This window comes from Dama dama, chromosome 5 (genome assembly GCF_033118175.1).
Source record: "Dama dama isolate Ldn47 chromosome 5, ASM3311817v1, whole genome shotgun sequence".
In the NCBI taxonomy this organism is placed as follows: Eukaryota; Metazoa; Chordata; class Mammalia; order Artiodactyla; family Cervidae; genus Dama; species Dama dama.
This window is the reverse complement of record NC_083685.1, coordinates 79,457,701-79,480,733: the sequence shown is the minus strand read 5'-3', so window position 1 is coordinate 79,480,733 and position 23,033 is coordinate 79,457,701. Positions and strand designations below refer to the sequence as shown.

Sequence of the window (23,033 nt, the reverse complement as noted above, 5' to 3'; positions counted from 1 at the left end):
CAGTGGTGTAGGTGGTTCCTTACTGGGTGAGGTAAGAGGACAGATGGTGTGTGTGCTGAGTTGTGAGGGTAGGAGAGAGATTCTTTGGGTTCAGCAAAGGGTGATGATCTTCCACAGATGACACTGAAAGAGCTCTTCTTAAAGAAATGAATTTTAGAAGATGTTACTAAATACAAGGGTAGAAGAGAAAGGAAGATTATGAAATAAGAGAAATAGAATAGAAAAAGGAATAAAGAGGGGCGATTAAGAGGGAGGGAGAGGAAAGAAGGGGAAGGGAAAAGTTGGGGTGGGGGAAGACTGGGAACAAAGATGAAGAAGGATGCAGAGGGTCAGAGATAGAGTTGACAAGTGAGGGTTAAGTGGCCTCCTCACTCCCCTGCGTTGTCTCTGCTCGCCACCCCCACCTGCCTCCTGCAAACTGCTGTCCATCAGAGATTATTTTAGTGTCATCTTTCCACCTTCATCTGCATCCACTGAAGTCCATCTTTTACATCACTGTCACAGAGACCTTCATAAACTTGTACCTGACCACTTTCATTCCTCATTATAATCTTTTAGTGACTATCAAGGACTCATAGGTTAAAACCTAGACTCTTAGAAGAGACCTAACATTCATTGTGGGTTAATTCAGGATTCAAAAACATGCTTTAATATGTACATGTAACTCTCTCTCAGTATGTCACACCAAGATCAAAATGTAGGCTCCATCTACATTTCTCATCAGTATCCCTGTTACCTGGGAAGTGATTGCTAGTCAGGAATCCATGGTGTCTCACATATGCCATATGGTTGGTTATTTCTGTAGCTTTGGGAATGCATTCTGTTTCCTGAAATACCTTCTACTGTCTTCTCAGCCTTGAAGTCCTCAGATATCACCTTTTCTGTGACTCCTTCTCCATTTCTCACATGCAGAATTAATTCATTTTTCTGGGTTCCAATAACACTTTGCAAATACCTTTGTTACAGCTTTTATCATATTTTTCCTGTTGTTTCTATTACCTAGATTATAAATTCAATAATTTAGTAGCCCCAGCACCTATAATAGCAACTCTGATTTAGCATTTGCTCAAATATGTTGCTATACCAGTGTATTAGTTGATAATAATGTGATCTTGTTCAACATGACTGTGTGGAAAATTGTGGGGCGTATCACCTTATCCTTTGCTCTCAGCATCTTCTCTCTAAACCACAAGACCAAGTGTACTCGGTGGTTAAAAGCCTGGATTTCACTTGCCACTTGAAGAATCTGTTCTGAATGCCTTGTATCCTCTGCGTTACTCTTGAGGTTATCCTCAGACTTTAGACTGACTAGCATGGAGTCCATATCACTTGTTTAATCTCTATACTCTCCAACAAGTTTCTGGATGCTTCTTACAGCTGCTCTATATGCAGGTGAGAAAATTCTAGTTTCACACCTTCCTTCAGCCCAGAATGGGAAAGTGTCTTCAGGTCATCCATCTTCTTAGAGATCCTTTATCTGCAGGATCAGTTTCCCAGCCAGGGCCCATACATCACCTATACAACAAGGAGAGTGGCCCTAGGAGACAAGAGTATATCCTTGGGGAGAAACCACTGGACTCCCTCAGAAAGCAGGACAAGGTCCCTGCCCTCTCTAGCCTGGGTTCCCCAACCATCCCACAACGTTGTCCTCATAGCCATATCATCCAAAGTATATAAAGATTTGGTCACTAAAGTAGAATATCCTGCAGAATATCCAAGAAGTATTTGGTCAAAAAAGACCCAATCCAAAGCACAGGTAACTATGTACTTTGATGATGGAAAATACTTAGGAACTTAACAAGTGATATCACTTCCAAAATACCACAGTGGGGAATGAGGCAGAGAGCAGGGAGGAGAACAAATACAATTGTTCCAGACTTGACATAAAAGTGTTGACCATTCATCAGAGATATTCACCCACAGAAGAGGAACTCTCTAAGTTTTCCCTTGTGATGGTGAGATACTCTGAGTTTCAAATCCCTCCCATATCTCCTGCCTCAAAACCTGGGGTCATAGGAACCAACTCCGGGCCAAGCTCTGCCTCTCACTTGTTCATCATTGAGCAAGTCTTTTCTCTTTGAGTTTTCTCATTTGTAAAACTGTATAATACTACCATACCTACTGTCAGTTTTGTAAGAATGAGAGAGAAGTCTGACAGTAACTAACAAAATAGCTGACACAGGAAAATGTCCATAGAAATATTAGTTTAATTTCAACTGTCACACTCCATAAAGACCTTCCTCCACTTCTCACATGGAAAACAAATGTTCAGGGAGAAGATTTGTCATTTAAAATCAACCTATTTTAAGTTCACTCCCTAGTGGAAATCACTAGGTGCTTGCCTAATCTCTTCACTGCTGCCTGCATCTCCTGGTTCCTCAGGGTGTAGATCATGGGGTTGAGCATAGGGGTGATAACCGTTTGGCTGATGGACACAGCTTTGTCCATGGGAAAAGAGGTAAAGGGCCGGGCATAAATATAGATACAGGGAATGAAGACCATAGACACGACAATGATGTGGATGGTGCACGTGGAAGCTGCCTTCCTCCTTGCCTGCCCAGAGTGGGACCTCAGCATCACCAGGATGACTGTGTAAGAGATCAGAAGGAGGAGGAACCAGATAAGGACCAGCATCCCACTGTTGGAGATCATAAGGAACTCTAGGAGGGAGGTGTCTGTGCAGGCAAGTCTTAGCACTTGTGGAATGTCACAGTAGAAGTTATCTAGGATGTTGGGTCCACAGAAAGGCAATGGGAGCATCAGAACCAGCTGGACAATGGAGTGGACAAAGCCGCCCACCCAGGCAGCCACCACCAGCCCCACACACACTTGAGTGTTCATGATGGTGACATAGTGGAGGGGCCGGGAGATGGCTATGTAGCGGTCATAGGCCATCACTGAGAGGAAGAGGAGAGTCCCACCTCCCAGAAAGTGGAAGAAGAAGATCTGAGCCATGCAGCCCTGGTAGGAGATGGTCTTCTTCTCAACGAGGATGTCCACCAGCATCTTTGGGGCAGTGACTGAGGAGAAGCAGACATCTATGACTGCCAGGTTTCTCAGCAGAAAATACATGGGTGTGTGGAGCCTGGAATCAGAGGTCACTGTAACTATGATGAGGAAGTTTCCCACGACAGTGGTGGTGTAGACAAACAGGAACACCAGGAACAAGAAAAGCTGGAGTTCCTGATACTGTGAGAACCCTAGGAAGACAAATTCTGATACCCACGTGAGGTTCCCTGAATCCATAATGTCTTCTCCATACACCTAAAGAAAACACAGCAGAGATAGGCATGAAGTTGTTGCTTGCTCTCTTAGTGCTCAAGGCCTCAATTGACCTGGACAAGGCTGTCCAAGTCAATATAATGGACATTCTTATGTACAGAGTCCAATACCAACTGCTGACTGAATGACCTTGTCTCTGGAAAATTTACTAGTTGGTGCTGGAAAAAAGCATATGTGAGATACCTTAAAGCCATCCAAAGACACAAGCCACCTGCCTTTCCAAGATTCAGTGTAATCTAGGTGGAAAGATACTTAGAATCAAATCAAACAGGATGAAATTTGAGAATTTCTATTTCTTTGAGATTTGGCCTTGAGCAAGTTATTTAATGTAAGCCTCAGTTTCCACATCTGAAAGAAATATGTTTTCTTTATGGAAATTGGCTAAGGGATTAAGTAAAATGACACATAAGCTTTCCAGGACAGTATTTGGAATAATAAATATTAATCACTCTCCTCTGTGTAGGCTACTCTACTCCAGTCTCTACTACATTTTTTCACCAGTTGTTTTTCCTTTTTAAATATTAATTTATTTAAAAAACCTCATGTTTTATATAACTTAAAGGCTATTTTTCAATTAGAGTTATTAGAAAGCATGAATATTGTATCAATCATTTTTCATGCAACAGTGAAAGCAACAGAATGTTCATGAAGTTCTCATGTGCCTATGTTTTCCCTTCAGAATTTAATCATAATGTGCTAGACACATAGGCCTTGATTCCCAATTTATTTGTGCCCTGCAGTGTCCATCTTTGGTTATGGTTGGTAATTAAAAAGTGCATGCGTGTGTGCATACTATGTCACTTCAGTCATGTCCAGCTCGTTGCAACCCCATGGACTGTAGCCCCCCCCCCCCGCCCCCCGGCTTCTCTGTCCATGGGATTTTCCAGGCAAGAAAACTAGAGTGGGTTGCCATTTCCTACTCCATGGGATGGGATCTTCCTAACCCAGGGGTCTCTTGTGACTCCTGCATTGGCAGGCAGATTCTTTACCAGTGTGCCACCTGGGAGAGAGAGATCCAGTTTTAGCTGAACTGGTTAAGGATTTTTTGCTATTTATGGGGCTAATTCTCAAAGCAAAGAATGTCCTAAATATTCCAATTTAGGTGGTGTGAACTGGAGTTAACTGCTACATGTGTTAAAAGTTATTGGGGTTCAGGACATGTGAGGGAGTCTCTGGGTACAGCTGCACATCTCAGACATTCCATTTCTTTCCAGCCTCCAGGGTAGGTGACCCTTACTGAACGAGGCTCCCCAGATTATATGTGGGAAAATGGCAAAGGGGTAAGTATTTCATTAGTGAAGAAATAGATAAATACATTGTCTGAAGGGGACTTTGAGCTCTTCTGAAATGACAGCAATTTCAGAAGGTGGTATTGGTCCAAGGGTAGAAGGAAAAAAAAATGTTGAAGTAAAAGAAAGTGAAATAAATGAAGAATTCAAAGGAGAAAGTATATCATAAGGAAGGAAGCTGGGGGAATAGAATGGTGAAGGAAAAAGACATGGAAAGGTGGTGTGGCAGGGGAGGGATTGGGCACAAAAATGAAGAAGGACTCTGAGGGTGAGAGACAGAGGCAAAAGGCGAGGGTTAAGTGCCCTCCCTACTCCTTTGGCTTCCTCTCAATCCCTACCCACTCTCACCTGACTTCCTGAAATCCATTATCTTTCAGGGATTGCTCCCTTTTGAATTTTCCCTTTCACTTTTCATTCCAGTACACCTTCTACACAGCTGTCCATGAGACCTTTTGGGATGCCTTGGCAGGCTACAGTCCATGAGGTCATAAAGATTCAGACACAGCTAAGTGACTAACAGACACACACACATACACACACAAACATTGACAACAAACCTCTGTTACAGGTTTATTATCATTCACTTTTTTTAACCTTCTCCCCTCAACCAACCACATCATAATTTCAATATCTTGGTAACCCCAGAACTTGAAACAGCAACTCTGATACACCTTATGCTCAGTGAATATTGTCCAATTAATGTATTAAGTAGGTAATTAATTATGTGGAGATTTTAAAAGTGATTTTACTTATATTCTGTTCCCTATCTCATAAGGCCAGATCTATATTTGGTTGCTAAAAGTACTGGGTTTTACATGCAACCCTAAGCAGCTGTTTTAACAGCATATACCCACCCTCAGATTTCTCCCCAAGGCTCTTCTCCAATATTACACTTAGTCCCATCAAGTTTAGGTCACTTGTTTATTCTCCCCACCCTCCAACAAGTGTTTCTAAGAACCTAACTGGGTTGACCTATCTGAGGGTGTGGAAACCCTCAGGCTCTCACCTTTCTTCAGTCCTGGATGGGAGAAGAGAGTTCATGTCTTATGCTTTCTGGGAGACCATCTCCATACAGCCTCACAGCTTCCTCATCTCTGGCATCGCTCACAAACATGAGTCATGACCCTGGGGAAGAGTGCATATTCTCAGGGAGAAATTATTGGATTGAGCTCAGGAAGCAGAGTTGAAACAATTCCCACTGGGGTGAGGGAACAATGGGAGTTGTTAAAAAAAAGTTTCTAAGTTTCTCAAAAACACTATTTAAGAGGCCTACCTTGAGGACAAAAAAGCCCAAAAAACAAAAACAATTAAAACAAAACAAAAATCAAATACATACGCACACAACATAAACAAAAGAAAAGTCAACAATAGACAAAGAAAATTATAGAGATTCATGACATGTAAGATTAGGAGACCAAGATTAGAAAAATCAGATTCTCTGAAAGTTTCCAGGATTTTTGGAAGGACCCATTTCAGAGACTATAAGCATGCACCTGAATTACCTGAAGGGGATGCTAAACCTAAGATTCAGTAGATCTTGGATGGCTGAGATTTACAGAGAATTAGCATTTCTAACAACTTTTCAGGTGATGCTAATGCTACTTATCTGAGGCCACAGTTTGAGAATGCCTGAGTTTCACTGCTCTTGTCAGCATGATGGACAGTCTCTTTCTCATATTATGAAGACCATTGGTTTGACAGCTTACTTTAAAAAAGTTAATTGCGGGGAGGCGGCACCGGCAGCATCGGCGGCGGCACCGGCGGGAGAGGCCGCCCCGCCGCTCACGCACAGCCCGGCCGCGGCGGCGGGGATGCGACGACACGCCCGTGGCATGGAAGCAGCAGCAGCAGCAGCAGCCACCGGCGGCGCCGCGCGGAACAAAGGTCATCCGAGCTGCGGCCCAGACGCCCGGGCTTGACCGCTGCGAGGGCCGACCCCGGGCCGGGGGGTATGTTCCGTTTTGTGCTTTTTGTTTTAGAAGCTACTAAAGGGTGTTGGGGATACGTCTGGCTGTTATGACGGCCAAAAGGCCTGTTGACTGGGGCTGCCTTTAACCCTTTCATATTTGCAGAGAATGCAGCCGTGTGACAGTAACTGAACACTGGTCCAAAGTCTTTCCAAAAGGTCAAGGTTCACAAGAACATCTGATCCAATTCATGACCATGGGGGATATGAAGACCCCCGACTTTGACGACCTGCTGGCAGCGTTTGACATCCCCGACATGGTCGACCCGAAAGCAGCCATCGAGTCTGCCCATGACGACCAGGAGAGCCACATAAGCAGGGTGCCCAGGCGGACGACGACGCGCACGCACCGTCCTCCTCGGACGTGGGCGTCAGTGTCATCGTGAAGAACGTCCGCAGCATCGACGCCTCGGACGGCGCCGAGAAGGACGGCCACAACCCCCCCCGGCAATGGCCTGCACAACGGCTTCCTGACGGCCTCCTCTCTCGACACGTACGGCAAGGAAGGATCGAAGTCCCTGAAGGGAGACGTGCCTACCTCAGAGGTGACCTTAAAGGACTCGGCCTTCAGCCAGTTCAGCCCCATCTCTAGCGTGGAGGAATTTGACGACGATGAGAAGATCGAGGTGGACGACCCCCTGGACAAGGAGGACCCGCGCGCGGGCTTCAGAGCGAACGTGCTGGCGGGCTCAGGCCCCCAGCAGGACTACGACAAGCTGAAGGCGCTCGGGGGAGAGGGTGTGAGCAAGGCTGGCGTCCCAGTGCCGGGCGGCCTTGAGAAAAGCAAAGTCGTCAAGAGGGAGATGGAGACAAATTCTCTAAACCTGAGCGTTTACGAACCTTTCAAAGTCAGAAAGATGGAGGATAAGCTGAAGGAGAGCTCTGAAAAGGTGCTGGAGAACAGGGTCCACGAGGGGAAGCTGGGCTCCGAGAAGAACGATGCTGGCCTTGGTGGCACGGCGTCATCGCGGACCAAGCCGTCCTCCAAGCTCTCTTCCTGCATCGCCGCGATTGCGGTGCTCAGTGCAAAAAAGGCCGCCTCTGACTCCTCCAAAGAGCCGGCGACCAACTCCCGGGAGTCCTCTCTGTTACCGAAGGATGTCAACGACAGCCCTCGAGCCACCGAGAAGTCTCCCGAACCCCAGAGCCTCATCGACGGGACGAAGAAAGCATCCCTGAAGCAGCCGGACAGTCCCCGGAGCGTTTCCAGCGAAAACAGTAGCAAGGGGTCGCCAGCCTCCCCCGTGGGGTCGACACCAGCAATCCCCAAAGTTCGCATCAAGACCATCAAGACGTCTTCCGGGGAGATCAAGAGGACGGTGACGCGGGTGCTGCCTGAGGTGGAGCTCGAGGCGGGCAGGAAGCCCTCGGAGCAGGCAGGGCCCGTGGTGGCCTCGATGACCTCGCTCCTGTCGTCCCCTGCCCCGGCTGCCGTGCTCGCCTCCCCGCCCCGGGCGCCCCTGCAGTCCGTGGTCGCCAATGCCGTGGCGCCAGCCGAGCTGACCCCCAAGTAGGTCACCATCAAGCCCGTGGCGACCGCCTTCCTCCCGGTGTCGGCCGTGAAGACGGCCGGCTCCCAAGTCATCAACCTGAAGCTGGCCAACAACACAACGGTCAAGGCCACGGTCATCTCCGCCGCCTCCGTGCAGAGCGCCAGCAGCGCCATCATCAAAGCCGCCAACGCCATCCAGCAGCAGACCGTGGTGGTGCCGGCCTCCAGCCTGGCCAACGCCAAACTCGTGCCAAAGACTGTGCACCTCGCCAACCTTAACCTCCTGCCTCAGGGCGCCCAGGCCACCTCCGAGCTCCGCCAGGTGTTGACGAAACCGCAGCAGCAGATCAAGCAGGCGATAATCAGTGCCGCGGCCTCGCAGCCGCCCAAGAAGGTGTCGCGGGTGCAGGTGGTGTCGTCCCTGCAGAGCTCCGTGGTGGAGGCTTTCAACAAGGTGCTGAGCAGCGTCAACCCAGTCCCAGTTTACGTCCCCAACCTCAGCCCCCCTGCCAACGCGGGCATCACCTTGCTGACCCGCGGCTACAAGTGCTTGGAGTGCGGGGACTCCTTCGCCCTGGAGAAGAGCCTGAGCCAGCACTACGACAGGCGCAGCGTGCGCATCGAAGTGACCTCTAACCACTGCACCAAGAACCTGGTGTTTTACAACAAGTGCAGCCTGCTGTCGCACGCCCGCGGGCACAAGGAGAAGGGCGTGGTGATGCAGTGCTCGCACCTGATCTTGAAGCCGGTGCCGGCGGATCAGATGATTGTCTCCCCGTCAAGCAATACCCCCGCCTCATCGTCCAGCCTCCCCAGCTCCGTGGGAGCCGGCGCGCACACGGTCACCAAAATCCAGCCTGGCATCACCGGGACGGTCATATCGGCCCCTTCCAGCACGCCCATCACCCCCGCCCTGCCCCTGGACGAAGACCCCTCCAAGCTCTGCAGGCACAGCCTCAAGTGTCTGGAGTGTAACGAAGTCTTCCAGGACGAGACGTCGCTGGCCACCCATTTCCAGCAGGCTGCAGATACGAGCGGACAAAAGACTTGCACGGTCTGCCAGATGCTGCTCCCCAACCAGTGCAGTTACACCTCCCACCAGCGGATCCACCAGCACAAGTCCCCCTACACCTGCCCCAAGTGCGGCGCCATCTGCAGGTCCGTGCACTTCCAGACCCACGTCACCAAGAACTGCCTGCACTACACGCGCAGAGTGGGTTTCCGGTGTGTGCATTGCAATGTTGTGTACTCTGACGTGGCCGCACTGAAGTCTCACATTCAAGGCTCTCACTGTGAAGTCTTCTACAAGTGTCCTATCTGCCCAATGGCGTTTAAGTCTGCCCCAAGTACACACTCCCATGCCTACACGCAGCACCCTGGCATCAAGATAGGAGAACCAAAAATAATATATAAGTGTTCCATGTGCGACACCGTATTTACCCTGCAAACCCTGCTTTATCGCCACTTTGACCAACACATTGAAAACCAGAAGGTGTCCGTCTTCAAGTGTCCAGACTGTTCTCTCTTATATGCACCATGATGGACCACATCAAGTCTATGCATGGAACGTTGAAAAGTATCGAAGGGCCCCCCCAACCTGGGAATAAACTTGCCTTTGAGCATTAAGCCTACAACCCAAAATTCCGCTAACCAAAACAAGGACACCCGATCCCTGAACGGGAAAGAGAAGTTGGAAAAGAAATCCCCATCGCCCGTGAAAAAGTCACTGGAACCCAAGAAAGTGGCCAGTCCCGGGTGGACGTGTTGGGAGTGTGACCGGTTGTTCACGCAGAGAGACGTTTACATTTCCCACGTGAGGAAGGAGCATGGGAAGCAAATGAAGAAACACCCGTGCCGCCAGTGCGACAAGTCCTTCAGCTCGTCCCACAGTCTCTGCCGCCACAACCGGATCAAGCACAAAGGCATCAGGAAAGTTTACACCTGCTCGCACTGTCCAGACTCCAGGCGTACCTTCACGAAACGGTTGATGCTGGAGAAACATATACAGCTCATGCACGGCATTAAGGATCCTGACTTGAAAGAAATGACAGAAGCCACCAATGAGGAGGAGACAGAAATAAAAGAAGACACCAAGGCTCCCAGTCCCAAGCGGAAGCTGGAGGAGCCGGTGTTAGAGTTCCGCCCTCCCCGAGGGGCCATCACGCAGCCCCTGAAGAAGCTGAAGATCAACGTGTTCAAGGTGCACAAGTGCGCCCTGTGCGGCTTCACCACCGAGAACCTGCTGCAGTTCCACGAGCACATCCCGCGGCACAGGTCGGACGGCTCCTCCCAGCAGTGCCGCGAGTGCGGCCTCTGCTACACGTCGCCCATGTCGCTGTCGCGGCACCTCTTCATCGTCCACAAGCTGAAGGAGCCGCAGCCGGCGGCCAAGCAGCACGGGGCGGGCGAGGAGAGCCGGCCGGAGAGCCAGCCCGGGCCCGAGGACGCGCCGGCCGACGGCCCCGTGCCCGACCGAACGTGCAGAGTGTGCGCGAAGACGTTCGAGACGGAAGCTGCTTTAAACGCTCACATGCGGACCCACGGCATGGCCTTCATCAAATCCAAAAGAGTGAGCTGGGCGGAGAAATAGCCGCCCCACCTGCGCCCCCCACACCGGTCCACATGGGAAGCAGAGAGACGTTTTTGTTACGCCGCGGGATCACAGTTAACAGTGCCGTCCAGGCTGTTGCAATATCTCTCCCTCCTCCCCTTCGCCGCCGCCTCCTGTCTGTCCTCCTCCCTTCATCCTCCATAAGTATTAAAAATAGTATTTGAGTTGAAAAGAGTTTGTATATATTTAAATGAATAACTTTTTATACTCTTTGTTACATGTTTGTATCAGTATTTAGTGGACAATGTTTTGAAGATTTTTGTTTGTTTCGTTCTTGGGTTGTCTTTAAAAAAAAAAAAAATATATATATATATATATATATATATATATGTTTTTTATTTGGGTTAGTTTTTCTTTTTTGTACTGTTTCTTTGAAACAGAGTTCTTAGCAACAGGGGCAGTTCCTGAATTCCAATAAAACATTTTGTACGTCACGGTTTTGAATGGGTTAACTAATTACAGGCTCCGACAGGGCCTTTTTTAGTGTTTTTAATTTTTAGAATTCACTACATAAATCGTAGGTGACTGTAGGTCTCAAAAACACTAGGGACTTTTAAGTGTCTTAGCACTCTACCCTCAACGTGCCTGCTCCGCTAGAGCTGCGCTCGGCCCGTGGCCTCTCCTCCCAGCCCGGCGTGTTGGAAGCCGCCTTGCAAGGCGCTTCCCTCCCAGCGAGGGGGTGGCAGCGGGGGCCAGACATCCAGGAAGGAAAGACGTGGATGGATTCCATCTCAGAGTGGGGAAGAAGGCTCTCCTAAAGGGGAAGAGCACGCGGGTAGCTTCCTGGGCCGATTTGCAAGGCTGGCTTCTGAAAGAGCACAAGGAGCTGAAGTGGAGAAAGGGCTGGAGACTGTAAAAGTTACAAACACGTGTTAGACCAGTAGGTTTATATAGTCAACGTTTTTGTCGTGTAATTTATTAACTATTAACGACACAACTACAAATATCAAGTATTTCTCTGGCTCTTGACAGGAAAAGGAAAAAAAAAAAAAAAATCACAGTCGACTTAACCCTTTGCTGTCTAAAGAGTTGGCGTTTCCTGTTCTGGGTGCTACTGCCAAAGGTCCCGGTACTTAGACTTGGGATGCACAATTTCCACCTTCCCGATGCAGCAGCCGGCGTGTGGCCATCGGCCATTCCCTCCGCACTGAGCCACCTGAGTTGAGTTCAGCCATTTCAATAAGTACCTTTACTATTGGGTAGTTCAGCTTTCTTAATGCAGCCAAGGTACTCCTCTGTCCCTTCCAAATGTTTATAGTTCTCTGGGAGAGTTATATTTTTTTGGTTTTGTGTTTTCGTGTTTTCTTTTGCATTTTATATCTTGTATTTATCCCTAAACATGTTTTGTACTTTTTTTTTTTAAAGAAAAATTATTTTGTGTATATAGAGATATACTTGCATGATATACTGTAGCCAATGTTCGGTTCCTCGAGAGGTCTTGCTGCTGTCAGATGTCACGCACTAACCGCACCCATCCTAAATGTATTAAACACATTTCACGTATGTAAATAAACCTGGGACATTTGGCCCTCAAAAAAAAAAAAAAAAAAAAAGTTAATTGGCTGTATTCTAGAAGATGATGGAGGAATAGGATGGGGAGACCACTTTCTCCCCCACAAATTCATTGAAAGATCACTTCAATGCTGAGCAAATTCCACAAAACAACTTCTGAATGCTGGCAGAGGACACCAGTTAGGGACAGAGACCTGTCCTGGGGAGGGAGTCATGAAGGAGGAGAAGATTCCAAACACCAGGAAATCTTCTCACCAGCGGGTCTGTGGGGAGTTTTGGAATCTCGGAGGGCAACATAATTGGGAGGGAAAAAAAAAAAAAAGAACCCACAGATTACATGCCTAGCTGTGACTTCCAGCAGAGAGGTTGCCCTGACACTCACTTCTGCCAGCAGCAAGTGAGGCCTGAACAGGGAAGCATGGGCTGCCTGCATAGGGTGGGGACCGGGCCTGAATGCCCTGTGGACAATCTGAGGGAGCTAATGAGAAATAGCAACCCAAACTGTGGGATAGCCAGAAGGAAAAAAAAAGAGAGAGAGAGAGAGACAACTTTCCTGTGAAAAGCTCTGAGGCACAGCCTGGCCTGCTCACAGAACAAAGGATTGAATGGATACCAGAGGAGAGCTAGCCAACAGCAGACCGGTCCCTCCCCACGCAGGAGGCAGAGAGGCAGGAGGGCGACAGCCAGAGCCAGAAGGTGAGGGGCAATCTCCATCCCAGAGACAGCATCCTCCACCACACTGTGAGCAGGCTCCCAGTTGCAAACTAAGTCTTCCTGGGATCCTGGACAGTTGACATATGCCAGGAGGGTCACAGTCAGAGATCAGCTCCCCAGAGGAGACACACAGCACACCTGATCGGCACTCTCGTGGCGCACCCAGGAAACTGAGAGACTGGGACCGGGTAGGTGATAAGACGCACTACCCAGCTGGGAGAGTGCATTCACCAAGCGCCTGGTTGCCTGAGCTGCTTGGACCTGGCAAGGGCACAAAATGCAGGCTCAACCAAGTCTGTGCCTTCGTGGAGTACCCAAGAACCTGAACCTGAGTGGCTTAGACCTGGGAAGTGCATGCAACCCAGGGCCCGCTTTAGACAGTTCCCATGCAGAGCAACCTGGAGCCTGAGCAGTGTAGACTGGGAAAGCACACACGCCATGAGTGGGGCAAACCCGTGTGGTTGAGACACTGCGAGCACGGCCCACACATGCCAGTGATATTTGTTTGCAGTGTTCCTCCCTCCCCACAGCACGACTGAACAAGTGAGCCTAAATAAGTGACCAATTTCGCTCCCTTGCGTCAGGGCGGAAATTAGACACTGAAGAGACCTGCAGACACAGGAAGCCAAAATAAACAAAAAAAAGGGAACTGCTCTGTAAATGACAGGTTCAACAGATTAAAACCTTTTAGTGACCACATTGGAAGGGGCCTATAGACGTTAAGAAGTATAAGCTGGAACAAGGAGCTATCTGAAGCTGAACTGACCCCACACTGCCCACAACAGCTCCAGAGAAATTCCTAGATATATTTTACTGTTAACATTTTGTAATTTTAAAATTTTTCTATTTTTAAATTCTTTATTGCTCCTTTAATCTTCATTTTTATAACCTACTGTTACCTTGCAAAAAAATACCCTATTTTTAAACCAAATTTCATATATATATTTTTTATAATATTTGTGATTTTGTTTCTTTAATACGGTATTTTTGAGTGTCTAACCCCTGTTCTAGATTTTCAATCTTTCTTTTTAGTATTTGTTATCAACTTTCTACTTTTAGGAATCCAATCTTCAGTACCCATTTTGACTTAGGAGTGTGATTACTGGTTTGATTGCTCTCTCCCCCTTTGGACTCTCCTTTTTCTCCACCAGGTCACCTCTATCTCCTCCCTTCCCCTTCTCTTCTCTACCCAACTCTGTGAATCTCTTTGTGTGTTCTGGGCTGTGGAGAACACTTAGGGAACTGATTACTGGCTGGATCTGTCTCTCTCCTTTTGATTCCCCCTTTTCTCCTCCTGGTCACCTCTGCCTCCTTCCTCCCTCTTCTCTTCCCTGTGTAACTCTGTGAACCTCTCTGAGGGGTTCAGACTGTGGAGAGCACATAGGGAACTGATTACTGGCTAGCTTGCTCTCTGCCCTTTTGATTCCCCCTCTTCTCCTCCTGGTCACCTCTATCTCCTTCCTCCCTCTTCTGTTCTCCATGTAACTCTGTGAACCTCTCCGGGTGTCCCTCACTGTGGAGAATCTTATCACCATTAACCTAGATGTTTTATCATTGGTGCTGTATAGATGGAGAATTCTTGAGGGTACTGTAAAATAAGACTGAAAGCCAGAGGCAGGAAGCTTAAATCTAAAACTTGAGAACTCCAGAAAACTCCTGACCCCAGGGAACATTAATTGATAAGAGCTCATCCAAAAATCTCCATACCTACACTGAAAGCATGCTCCACCCAAAAGCCAACAAGTTTCTGAGCAAGACATACCAAACTATTTCTCCAACAACACAGGAACATAACCCTGAGCATTAAAATACAGGTGGCCAAAAGTCACACCAAACCCAGAGACACTTCAAAGCTCACTACTGGACACTTCATTGCACTCCAGAGAGAGAAGATCCAGCTCCACCCACCAGAACACCAATGCAAGGTTCCCTAACCAGGAAACATTGACAAACCACTCATTCAATCCCACCCACAAGGAGGAATCTCCACAATAAAGAAGAACCGCAAACTCCAGCATACAGAAAGGCCACCCCAAACACAGCAATCTAAACAAGATGAAAAGGCAGAGAAATACTCATCAGGTAAAGGAACATGATAAATGCCCACCAAGCCAAACAAAAGAGGAGGAGATAGGGAATCCACCTGAAAAAGAATTCAGAATAATGATAGTAAAAAAAATGATCCAAAATCTTGAAAACAAAATGGAGTTACAGATAAATAGCCTGGCGACAAGAACTGAGAAGATGCAGGAAATGTTTAACAAGGACCTAGAAGAAATAAAAAAGAGTCAATATATAATGAATAATGCAGTATCTGAGATCAAGAACACTCTGGAGGTAAACCAACAGTAGAATAATGGAGGCAGAAGATATGATAAGTGAGGTAGAAGATAGAATGATAGAAACAAATGAAGCAGAGAGGAGAAAAGAATTAAAAGAAATGAGGACAACCTCAAAGACCTCTGGGACAATGTGAAATGCCCCAACATTCGAATCATAGGAGTCCCAGAAGAAGACAAAAAAAAAAAAAAAGCCTTGAGAAAATACTTGAGGAGATAATAGCTGAAAACTTTCCTAAAATGTGGAAGGAAATAGCCACTCAAGTCCAAGAAATCCAGAAAGCCCCAAACAGGATGAAGCCAAGGCAAAACACCCCAAGACACATATTAATCAAATTAACAAAGATCAAACATAAAGAACAAATATTAAAAGCAGTAAGGGAAAAACAACAAATAACACACAAGGGGATTCCCATAAGTATAACAGCTGATCTTTCAATAGAAACTCTTCAGGCCAGAAGGGAATGGCAGGACATCCCTAAAGTGATGAGAAAGAGAAAAACCTACAACCAAGATTACTATATCCGGCAAGAATCTCATTTAAATATGAAGGAGAAATCAAAAGCTTTACAGACAAGCAAAAGCTGAGAGAATTCAGCACCATGAAATCAGCTCTTCAACAAATGCTAAAGGATCTCCTTTAGACAGGAAACATGGAAAGGGTGTATACACTTGAACCCAAAACAACAAACTAAATGGCAACGGAATCATACTTATCAATAATCACCTTAAATGTAAATGGGTTGAATGCCCCAACCAAAATACAAAGACTGGCTGAATGGATACAAAAACAAGACCCTTATATATGCTGTCTACAAGAGACCCACCTCAAAACAAGGGACACATACAGGCTGAAAGTGAAGGGCTGGAAAAAGATATTCCACGCAAATAGAGACCAAAGAAAGCAGGAGTCACAATACTCATATCAGATAAAATAGACTTTAAAATAAAGGCTGTGAAAAGAGACAAAGAAGGACACTACATAATGATCAAAGGATCAATCCAAGAAGAAGATATAATAATTATAAATATATATCCACCCAACATAGGAGCACCACAATATGTAAGGCAAATGCTAACAAGTATGAAAGGGGAAATTAACAGTAACACAATAATAATGAGAGACTTTAATATCCCACTCACACCTGCCGATAGATCAACTAAAAGAAAATCAACAAGGAAACACAAACTTTAAATGATACAGTGGATCAATTAAACCGACTTGATATCTATAGGACATTTCACTCCAAAACAATGAATTTCACCTTTTTCTCAAGTGTGCATGGAACCTTCTCCAGGATAGAGCACATCCTGGGCCATCAATCTAGCCTTGGTAAATTCAAACAATTGAAATCATTCCAAGAATATTTTCTGACCACAATGCAGTAAGATTAGATGTCAATTACAGGAGAAAAACTATTAAAAATTCCAACATATGGAGGCTGAATAAAGCACTTCCTAATAACCAACAAATCACAGAGGAAATTTAAAAAGAAATCAAAATATGTGTAGAAACGAGTGAAAACGAAAACACAATAACCCCAAACCTATAGGACACTGTAAAAGCAGTGCTAAGGGGAAGGTTCATAGCATTACAGGCTTACCTCAAGAAACAAGAAAAAAAGTCAAATAAGTAACCTAACTCTACACCTAAAGCAACTAGAAAAGGAAGAAATGAAGAATCCCAGGGTTAGTAGAAGGAAAGAAATCTTAAAAATTAGGGCAGAAATAAATGCAAAGAAACAAAAGAGACCATAGCAAAAATCAGCAAAGCTAAAAGCTGGTTCTGTGAGAAGATAAATAAAATTGACAAACCATTAGCCAGACTCATCAAGAAATAAAGGGAGGAGAATCAAATCAACAAAATTAGAAATGAAAATGGAGAAATCACAACAGACAACACAAAAATACAACAGATCATAAGAGACTACTACCAGCAGCTCTATGCCAATAAAATGGACAACTTGGAAGAAATGGACAAATTCTTGGAAAAGTATAACTTTACAAAACTGAACCAGGAACAAATGGAAAATCTTAACAGATCCATCACAAACATGGAAATTGAAACTGTAATCAGAAATCTTCCAGCAAACAAAAGCGCAGGACTAGACGGGCCCAGGACCAGAATTTGGGCTTCACAGCTGAATTCTACCAAAAATTTAGAGAAAAGCTAACAACTATCCTACTCAAATTCTTCCAGGAACTTGTAGAGGAAGGTAAACTTCCAAACTCATTCTATGAGGCCACCATACCTTAGTGCCAAAACCAGACAAAGATGCCACCAAAAAAGAAAATTACAGGCCAATAACACTGATGAACATTTTGCATAGATGCAAAAATCCTTAACAAAATTCTAGCAAACAGAATCCAACAGCATATTAAAAAGATCATACATCATGACCAACTGGGTTTTATCCCAGGGATGCAAGGATTCCTCAATATTCTCAAATCAATCAATGTGATACACCACATTAACAAAACAAAAGATAAAAAACATATGATTATCTCAATAAATGCAGAGAAAGCCTTTGACAAAATTCAACTTCCATTTGTGATAAAAACCCACCAGAAAGCAGGAATAGAAGGAACATACCTCAACATAATAAAAGTCATATAAAAGTCACCCACAGCAAACATTATCCTCAATGGTGAAAAATTGAAAGCATTTCCCCTAAAGTCAGGAGCAAGACAAGAGTGCCCATGCTCACCACTACTATTCAACATAGTTTTGGAAGTTTTGGCCACAGCAATCACAGTGGAAAAAGAAATAAAAGGAATTCAGATTGGAAAAGAAGAAGTAAAACTCTCACTGTTTGCAGATGACATGATCCTCTACATAGAAAACCCTAAAGATTCCACCAGAAAATTGCTAGAGCTAATCAATGAATATAGTAAAGTTGCAGCATATAAAATTAACACACAGAAATCCCTTGCATTCCTATACACTAACAATGAGAAAACAGAAAGAGAAATTAAAAAACAATTTCATTCACCATTGCAACAAAAAGAATAACTACCTAAAGAAACAAAAGACTTATATATAGAAAACTATAAAACACTGATGAAAGAAATAAAAAATGACACAAATAGATGGAGAAATATACCATGTTCATGGATTGGAAGAATCAATACAGTGAAAATGAGTACACGACACAAAGCAATCTATAGATTCACTGCAAACCCTATCAAGCTACTGATGGTATTTTTTAGAGAACTAGAACAAATAATTTTACAATTTGTATGGAATACAGAAAACCTCGAATAGCCAAAGCAATCTTGAGAAAGAAGAATGGAACTGGAGGAATCAACCTGCCTGACTTCAGGCTATACTACAAATTAAGTCATTAAGACAGTATGGTACTGGCAAAATGACGGAAATATAGATCAATGGAACAAAATAGAAAGCTCAGAGATAAATCCATGAACCTATGGACACCTTATCTTTGACAAAGGAGGCAAGAATATACAATGGTGAAAAGACAAACTCTTTACCAAGTGGTGTTGGGAAAACTGGTCAACCACTTGTAAAAGAATGAAACTAGAACACTTTCTAACACATACACAAAAATAAACTCAAAATGGATTAAAGATCTAAATGTAAGACCAGAAACTATAAAACTCCTAGAGGAAAACATAGGCAAAACACTCTCCAACATAAACCACAGCAGGATCCTCTATGACAAACCCCCCAGAATATTGGAAATAAAAGCAAAAATAAACAAATGGGACCTAATCAAAATTAAAAGCTTCTGCACAACAAAGGAAACTATAAGCAAGGTGAAAAGACAGCCTTCAGAATGGGAGAAAATAGTAGCAAACGAAGCAATGGACAAAGAATTTATCTCAAAAATATACAAGCAGCTCCTGCAGCTCAATTCCAGAAAAATAAGCAACCAAATAAAAAAAATGGGCCAAAGATCTAAAGACACATTTTTCCAAAGAAGACATCCAGATGGCTAGCAAACACATGAAAAGATGCTCAACATCACTCATTATCAGAGAAATGCAAATCAAAACCACAATGAGGTACCATCTCACGCTGGTCAGAATGGCTGCTATCCAAAAGTCTACAAGCAATAAATGCTGGAGAGGGTGTGGAGAAAAGGGAACCCTCTTACAGTGTTGGTGGGAATGCAAACTAGTACAGCCACTATGGAGAACAGTGTGGAGATTCCTTCAAAAACTGGAAATAGGACCACCATACGATCCAGCAATCCCACTGCTGGGCATACACACTGAGAAAACCACAATCGAAAGAAACACGTATACTGAAATGTTCATTGCAGCACTGTTTATAATAGCCAGGACATGGAAGCAACCTAGATGTCCATCGGCATATGAATAGATAAGAAAGCAGTGGTACATATACACAAAGGAATACTACTCAGCTATTAAAAAGAATGCATTTGAATCAGTTCTAATGAGGTGGATGAAACTGGAGCCTATTATACAGAGCGAAGTAACTCAGAAAGAAAAACACCAATACAGTATGTTAACACATATATGTGGAACTTAGAAAGATGGTAATGATGACCCTATATGCAAGAGAGCAAAAGAGACACAGATGTAAAAACAGACTTTTGGACTCTGTGGGAGAAAGTGAGGGTGGGACGATTTGAGAGAATAGCATTGAAACATGTATATTATCATATGTGAAATAGATTGCCAGTCCAGGTTCGATGTATGAGGCAGGGTGCCTAGGGCGGTGCACTGGAATGACCCTGAGGGATGGGATGGGATGGGGAGGGAGGTGGGAAGGGGTTTCAGGATGGGGAACACGTGTACACCCATGGCTGATTCATGTCAATGTATGGCAAAAACCACTACAATATTGTAGTTAGCCTCCAATTAAAATAAATAAATTTAAAATATAAATAAATAAAAAAGAACCTTCCATCAAAATAAATAAATAAATTAAATTAAATTAAAAATTAAGTGATCTTGGACAACATGATAGGTGGGGAAAGGTTTGTATACTACACTGGAAACAAACCCTATTAATTTGTCATTTATTTCACCAACCAGAACCCAAGGTCGACTCCCCATGTGTATCCAATTCTAGCACACCATCTATAAAACTCTAGTACTCTTTACATATGAATCACTACTCAATAAAGCCCTTCCTTTTATACAAGGACTAGTACATGAATTGTGTATACATTCCTATTATGATGAACTGTTTAAAGAAGTTTTATTATCTTGGTATAGAATAAAAACTGTGAGTTCTTAGATACAACTTTCTGTTTTACATGAGATTTCCTGGATGAATCTGAATTATTTTGTTACAAATATTTATATTTAGCAAAGCACAGTCCCTCTGGTTTATTTTTAAAGTATGTGAAATTGTGACTTTTAAGTACAAGAGATTCTGAAAACATTAGTTCTTCCAATATTTAGAGATTCAGTTCATTTTAAACTCTAGTCTTTTCTTAAAATAGCCTGGATTGATTCTGGAGAAGTAAATAGGTCTTATCAATCTCCTTTACAGTCAGACCTGGAGAAAGAAATGGCAACCTGCTCCAGTATTCTTGACTGGAGAATCCCTTGGACAGAAGAGCCTGGAGGGTTACAATCCATAGGCTTGCAAAGAGTCAGATACAATTGAAGTGATTTAGCACATTACTGTCAGATGCCATTAACTGTAACTATCAAAAGTAACTACTTAAATTACCTGGATTAATTTATTATGATTCTGATTTAGTTTTCCAAAAAAGAAAAAAAAAAAAAAGCTGAAGAGAGAACAAGATGGCCTAGGAGTAGAGGAACATGGAGTACATCTCTCTCCACAATACATCAGGAATACACCTTCAGACACAGAAGTTCATGCAGAACACCAACTAAGAGCAGACAGAAGTACCCAAACGGTGGAAAAGAATATATAGAACCATGCAAAACTCAATAGGAGGAAGGAAATAGGAGGAAAAACAGGAGTGTTCATAGGACTGGAGCTGCCCTCGGTAGGTGGGGGAACTGAAGCAGGGGTCCAATCCCCACATCGGGGCAATTGTCTGAGTCAGAGGAGAAACATTTAAGGTTGAAAGTGAAACAGCTGATCTGCAGCAAACTAAAGGGAATGAGAATCAGACACTCCTTGCTGCAGTATACCCAGGACAGGGATGTAGGTCCCCTAGAAGGCTCAGTGGCAGGGAGCTGGAGTTGAGGGATTGTGGAGCAATCCCAGGGTGAGGGCTGCTGTTGACTGCAGAGAGACGGATTGAGGGGAATGTGTGGGAGGAGACTGTGGTGGGAAACGCCTGTGGAAGAAAGTCAGGCAGCCTCTGAGGCAAGGCGATACTGCTGAGTCACTTGTAGGGGTTGGAGCCATCACCATAGCCCCTCTCTCCCCAAAGGCCAGCATGGGCAGCTGAACAATAGAGAGTCTGGCCCATTAAATGCCTGACACAGGGTAGGACCCTACGGGGGGGTGCCCTTTATTGCATGATGCACCAATGTACAGACTAAGACCCCAGCCAGGGGGGCCCTTCTGTGTGCCTGCTGCACTGAACAACAGAGAAGGACCCCAGGCAAGGGAGCCCTCTAAGTGCCTGAATGGGCAGAGCAAGGAGAAAGACTGGCCAAAGAGGCCTTCTGATTGCCAGCTACCAGAGGCTCAAAAAAAAAAGACCCTGATTGGGCCATAACTCCTGTGGTGGAGGCTGTCCGTGTCCCTACACATTTGGTGTCTCCAGCGTCTTGGCTACCCAAGCAGGTGCACCACCATCATGTTCGACCCTCACTTGGGCAGAGCTGCCACAGATTAAAAAAAAAGCTTGTGTTTATGCATGCAGGGTCTCTTCAGTAGTGCTGAACTCTTTGCGACCCTGTGAACTGTGGCCTGCCAGGCTTGTCAGGGGGGTTCTCCAGGCAAGAATACTGGAATGTATTGATCCATACTAGTTGCCATACCCTTCTAGAACACTATATTTCCTTCTACCCTAGCCGCCAACTCCCCTGAGCACCTGGTGTGCCAGAACCCCTGCAACCCAAGCAGCTGCACCACCTCCACACCTGGCCCTCACTGGGGCAGACCCAAGTCCTCCAGGGCAACCTCAGGAGCAAACTCTAGTGGACGAGCCACATGCAGAGGTAGAAATAAAATCGCAATTGAAATTCACGGGCAGTGTGTCCAAGGAGGAAGACCCACAACCTTCCCACCAGCTATATATGTTGCAGATTAAATCCACATGATCAACTAGCCAGACTCTATGTATTTGGAGTATGTAAAAGGACATTGAGAACTCCCACAAAAGAAAACATCCTAGTTCTGGTAGCTATGGACATTGGAGCAAGAACACACAGGAGTAGGACCAGATTAGAATCTGAGCTGCCCCCACAACAGGTCCAGACACCAGCACATTGTTGGAGGGCATCCTAGGGAGGTGAGGAGGACTGTGATTCCAGTGAGGAAAAGGAATCTGACAGCAGTGACTCAAGAAAAACATTTATTATTCTCATATTTTGACTGGTTTTGTGGATTCTTTTGGATTTTTTAAACTTATTTTTCCGCCCACCCCCCACCCCATTGTAGTTGTCAATTTTATTGGCACTATGAAATCTAATTAAGCTTTTGATTTTGTTTCCTTTTCTCAGTTTTTTTTTTCATTGTTTTTTTAAACCTCTGCCTCTACATTGGGCTTTTGCCTTTCTGTGGCATTTTCCATTTTTTTTTTTTTCTTTTTCCTTTCTTAATTTTATTTTTTTTTAAACTATAATTATTTTTCTACGTTTATTTCTTTGTTTGCTTTTCCTACTGTTCTTTTCCCCTTCCAGTTAATCTTTAATGTATATAAATCTTTTTATCTACTTCTATTTAACTTTGCATAGCTAT

General features: G+C 44.8%; 2 protein-coding genes across 2 annotated transcripts; one reads left to right on the top strand and one right to left on the bottom strand.

The window, feature by feature from the left end:
• Positions 1 to 2,310: 2,310 nt before the first annotated feature.
• LOC133055861 (olfactory receptor 4D2-like) lies at positions 2,311 to 3,246 on the bottom strand. The gene has a single exon (XM_061140946.1). It carries the CDS (start codon positions 3,244 to 3,246, stop codon positions 2,311 to 2,313), a length of 936 nt encoding a protein of 311 aa, XP_060996929.1.
• A 3,218-nt stretch (positions 3,247 to 6,464) lies between these two features.
• LOC133055860 (zinc finger protein 532-like) lies at positions 6,465 to 10,619 on the top strand. The gene is given in 5 exon segments (XM_061140945.1): positions 6,465 to 6,846; positions 6,849 to 6,976; positions 6,978 to 9,561; positions 9,564 to 9,613; positions 9,615 to 10,619. Coding segments are annotated over 5 exon segments (3,885 nt in total). The 5' UTR covers positions 6,465 to 6,728.
• Positions 10,620 to 23,033: the final 12,414 nt, after the last annotated feature.

What these genes read in the sequence shown, in the direction of transcription:
- LOC133055861 (XM_061140946.1), bottom strand. Translation starts at nt 3,246, where the DNA reads ATGGATTCAGGGAACCTCACGTGGGTATCAGAATTTGTCTTCCTAGGG.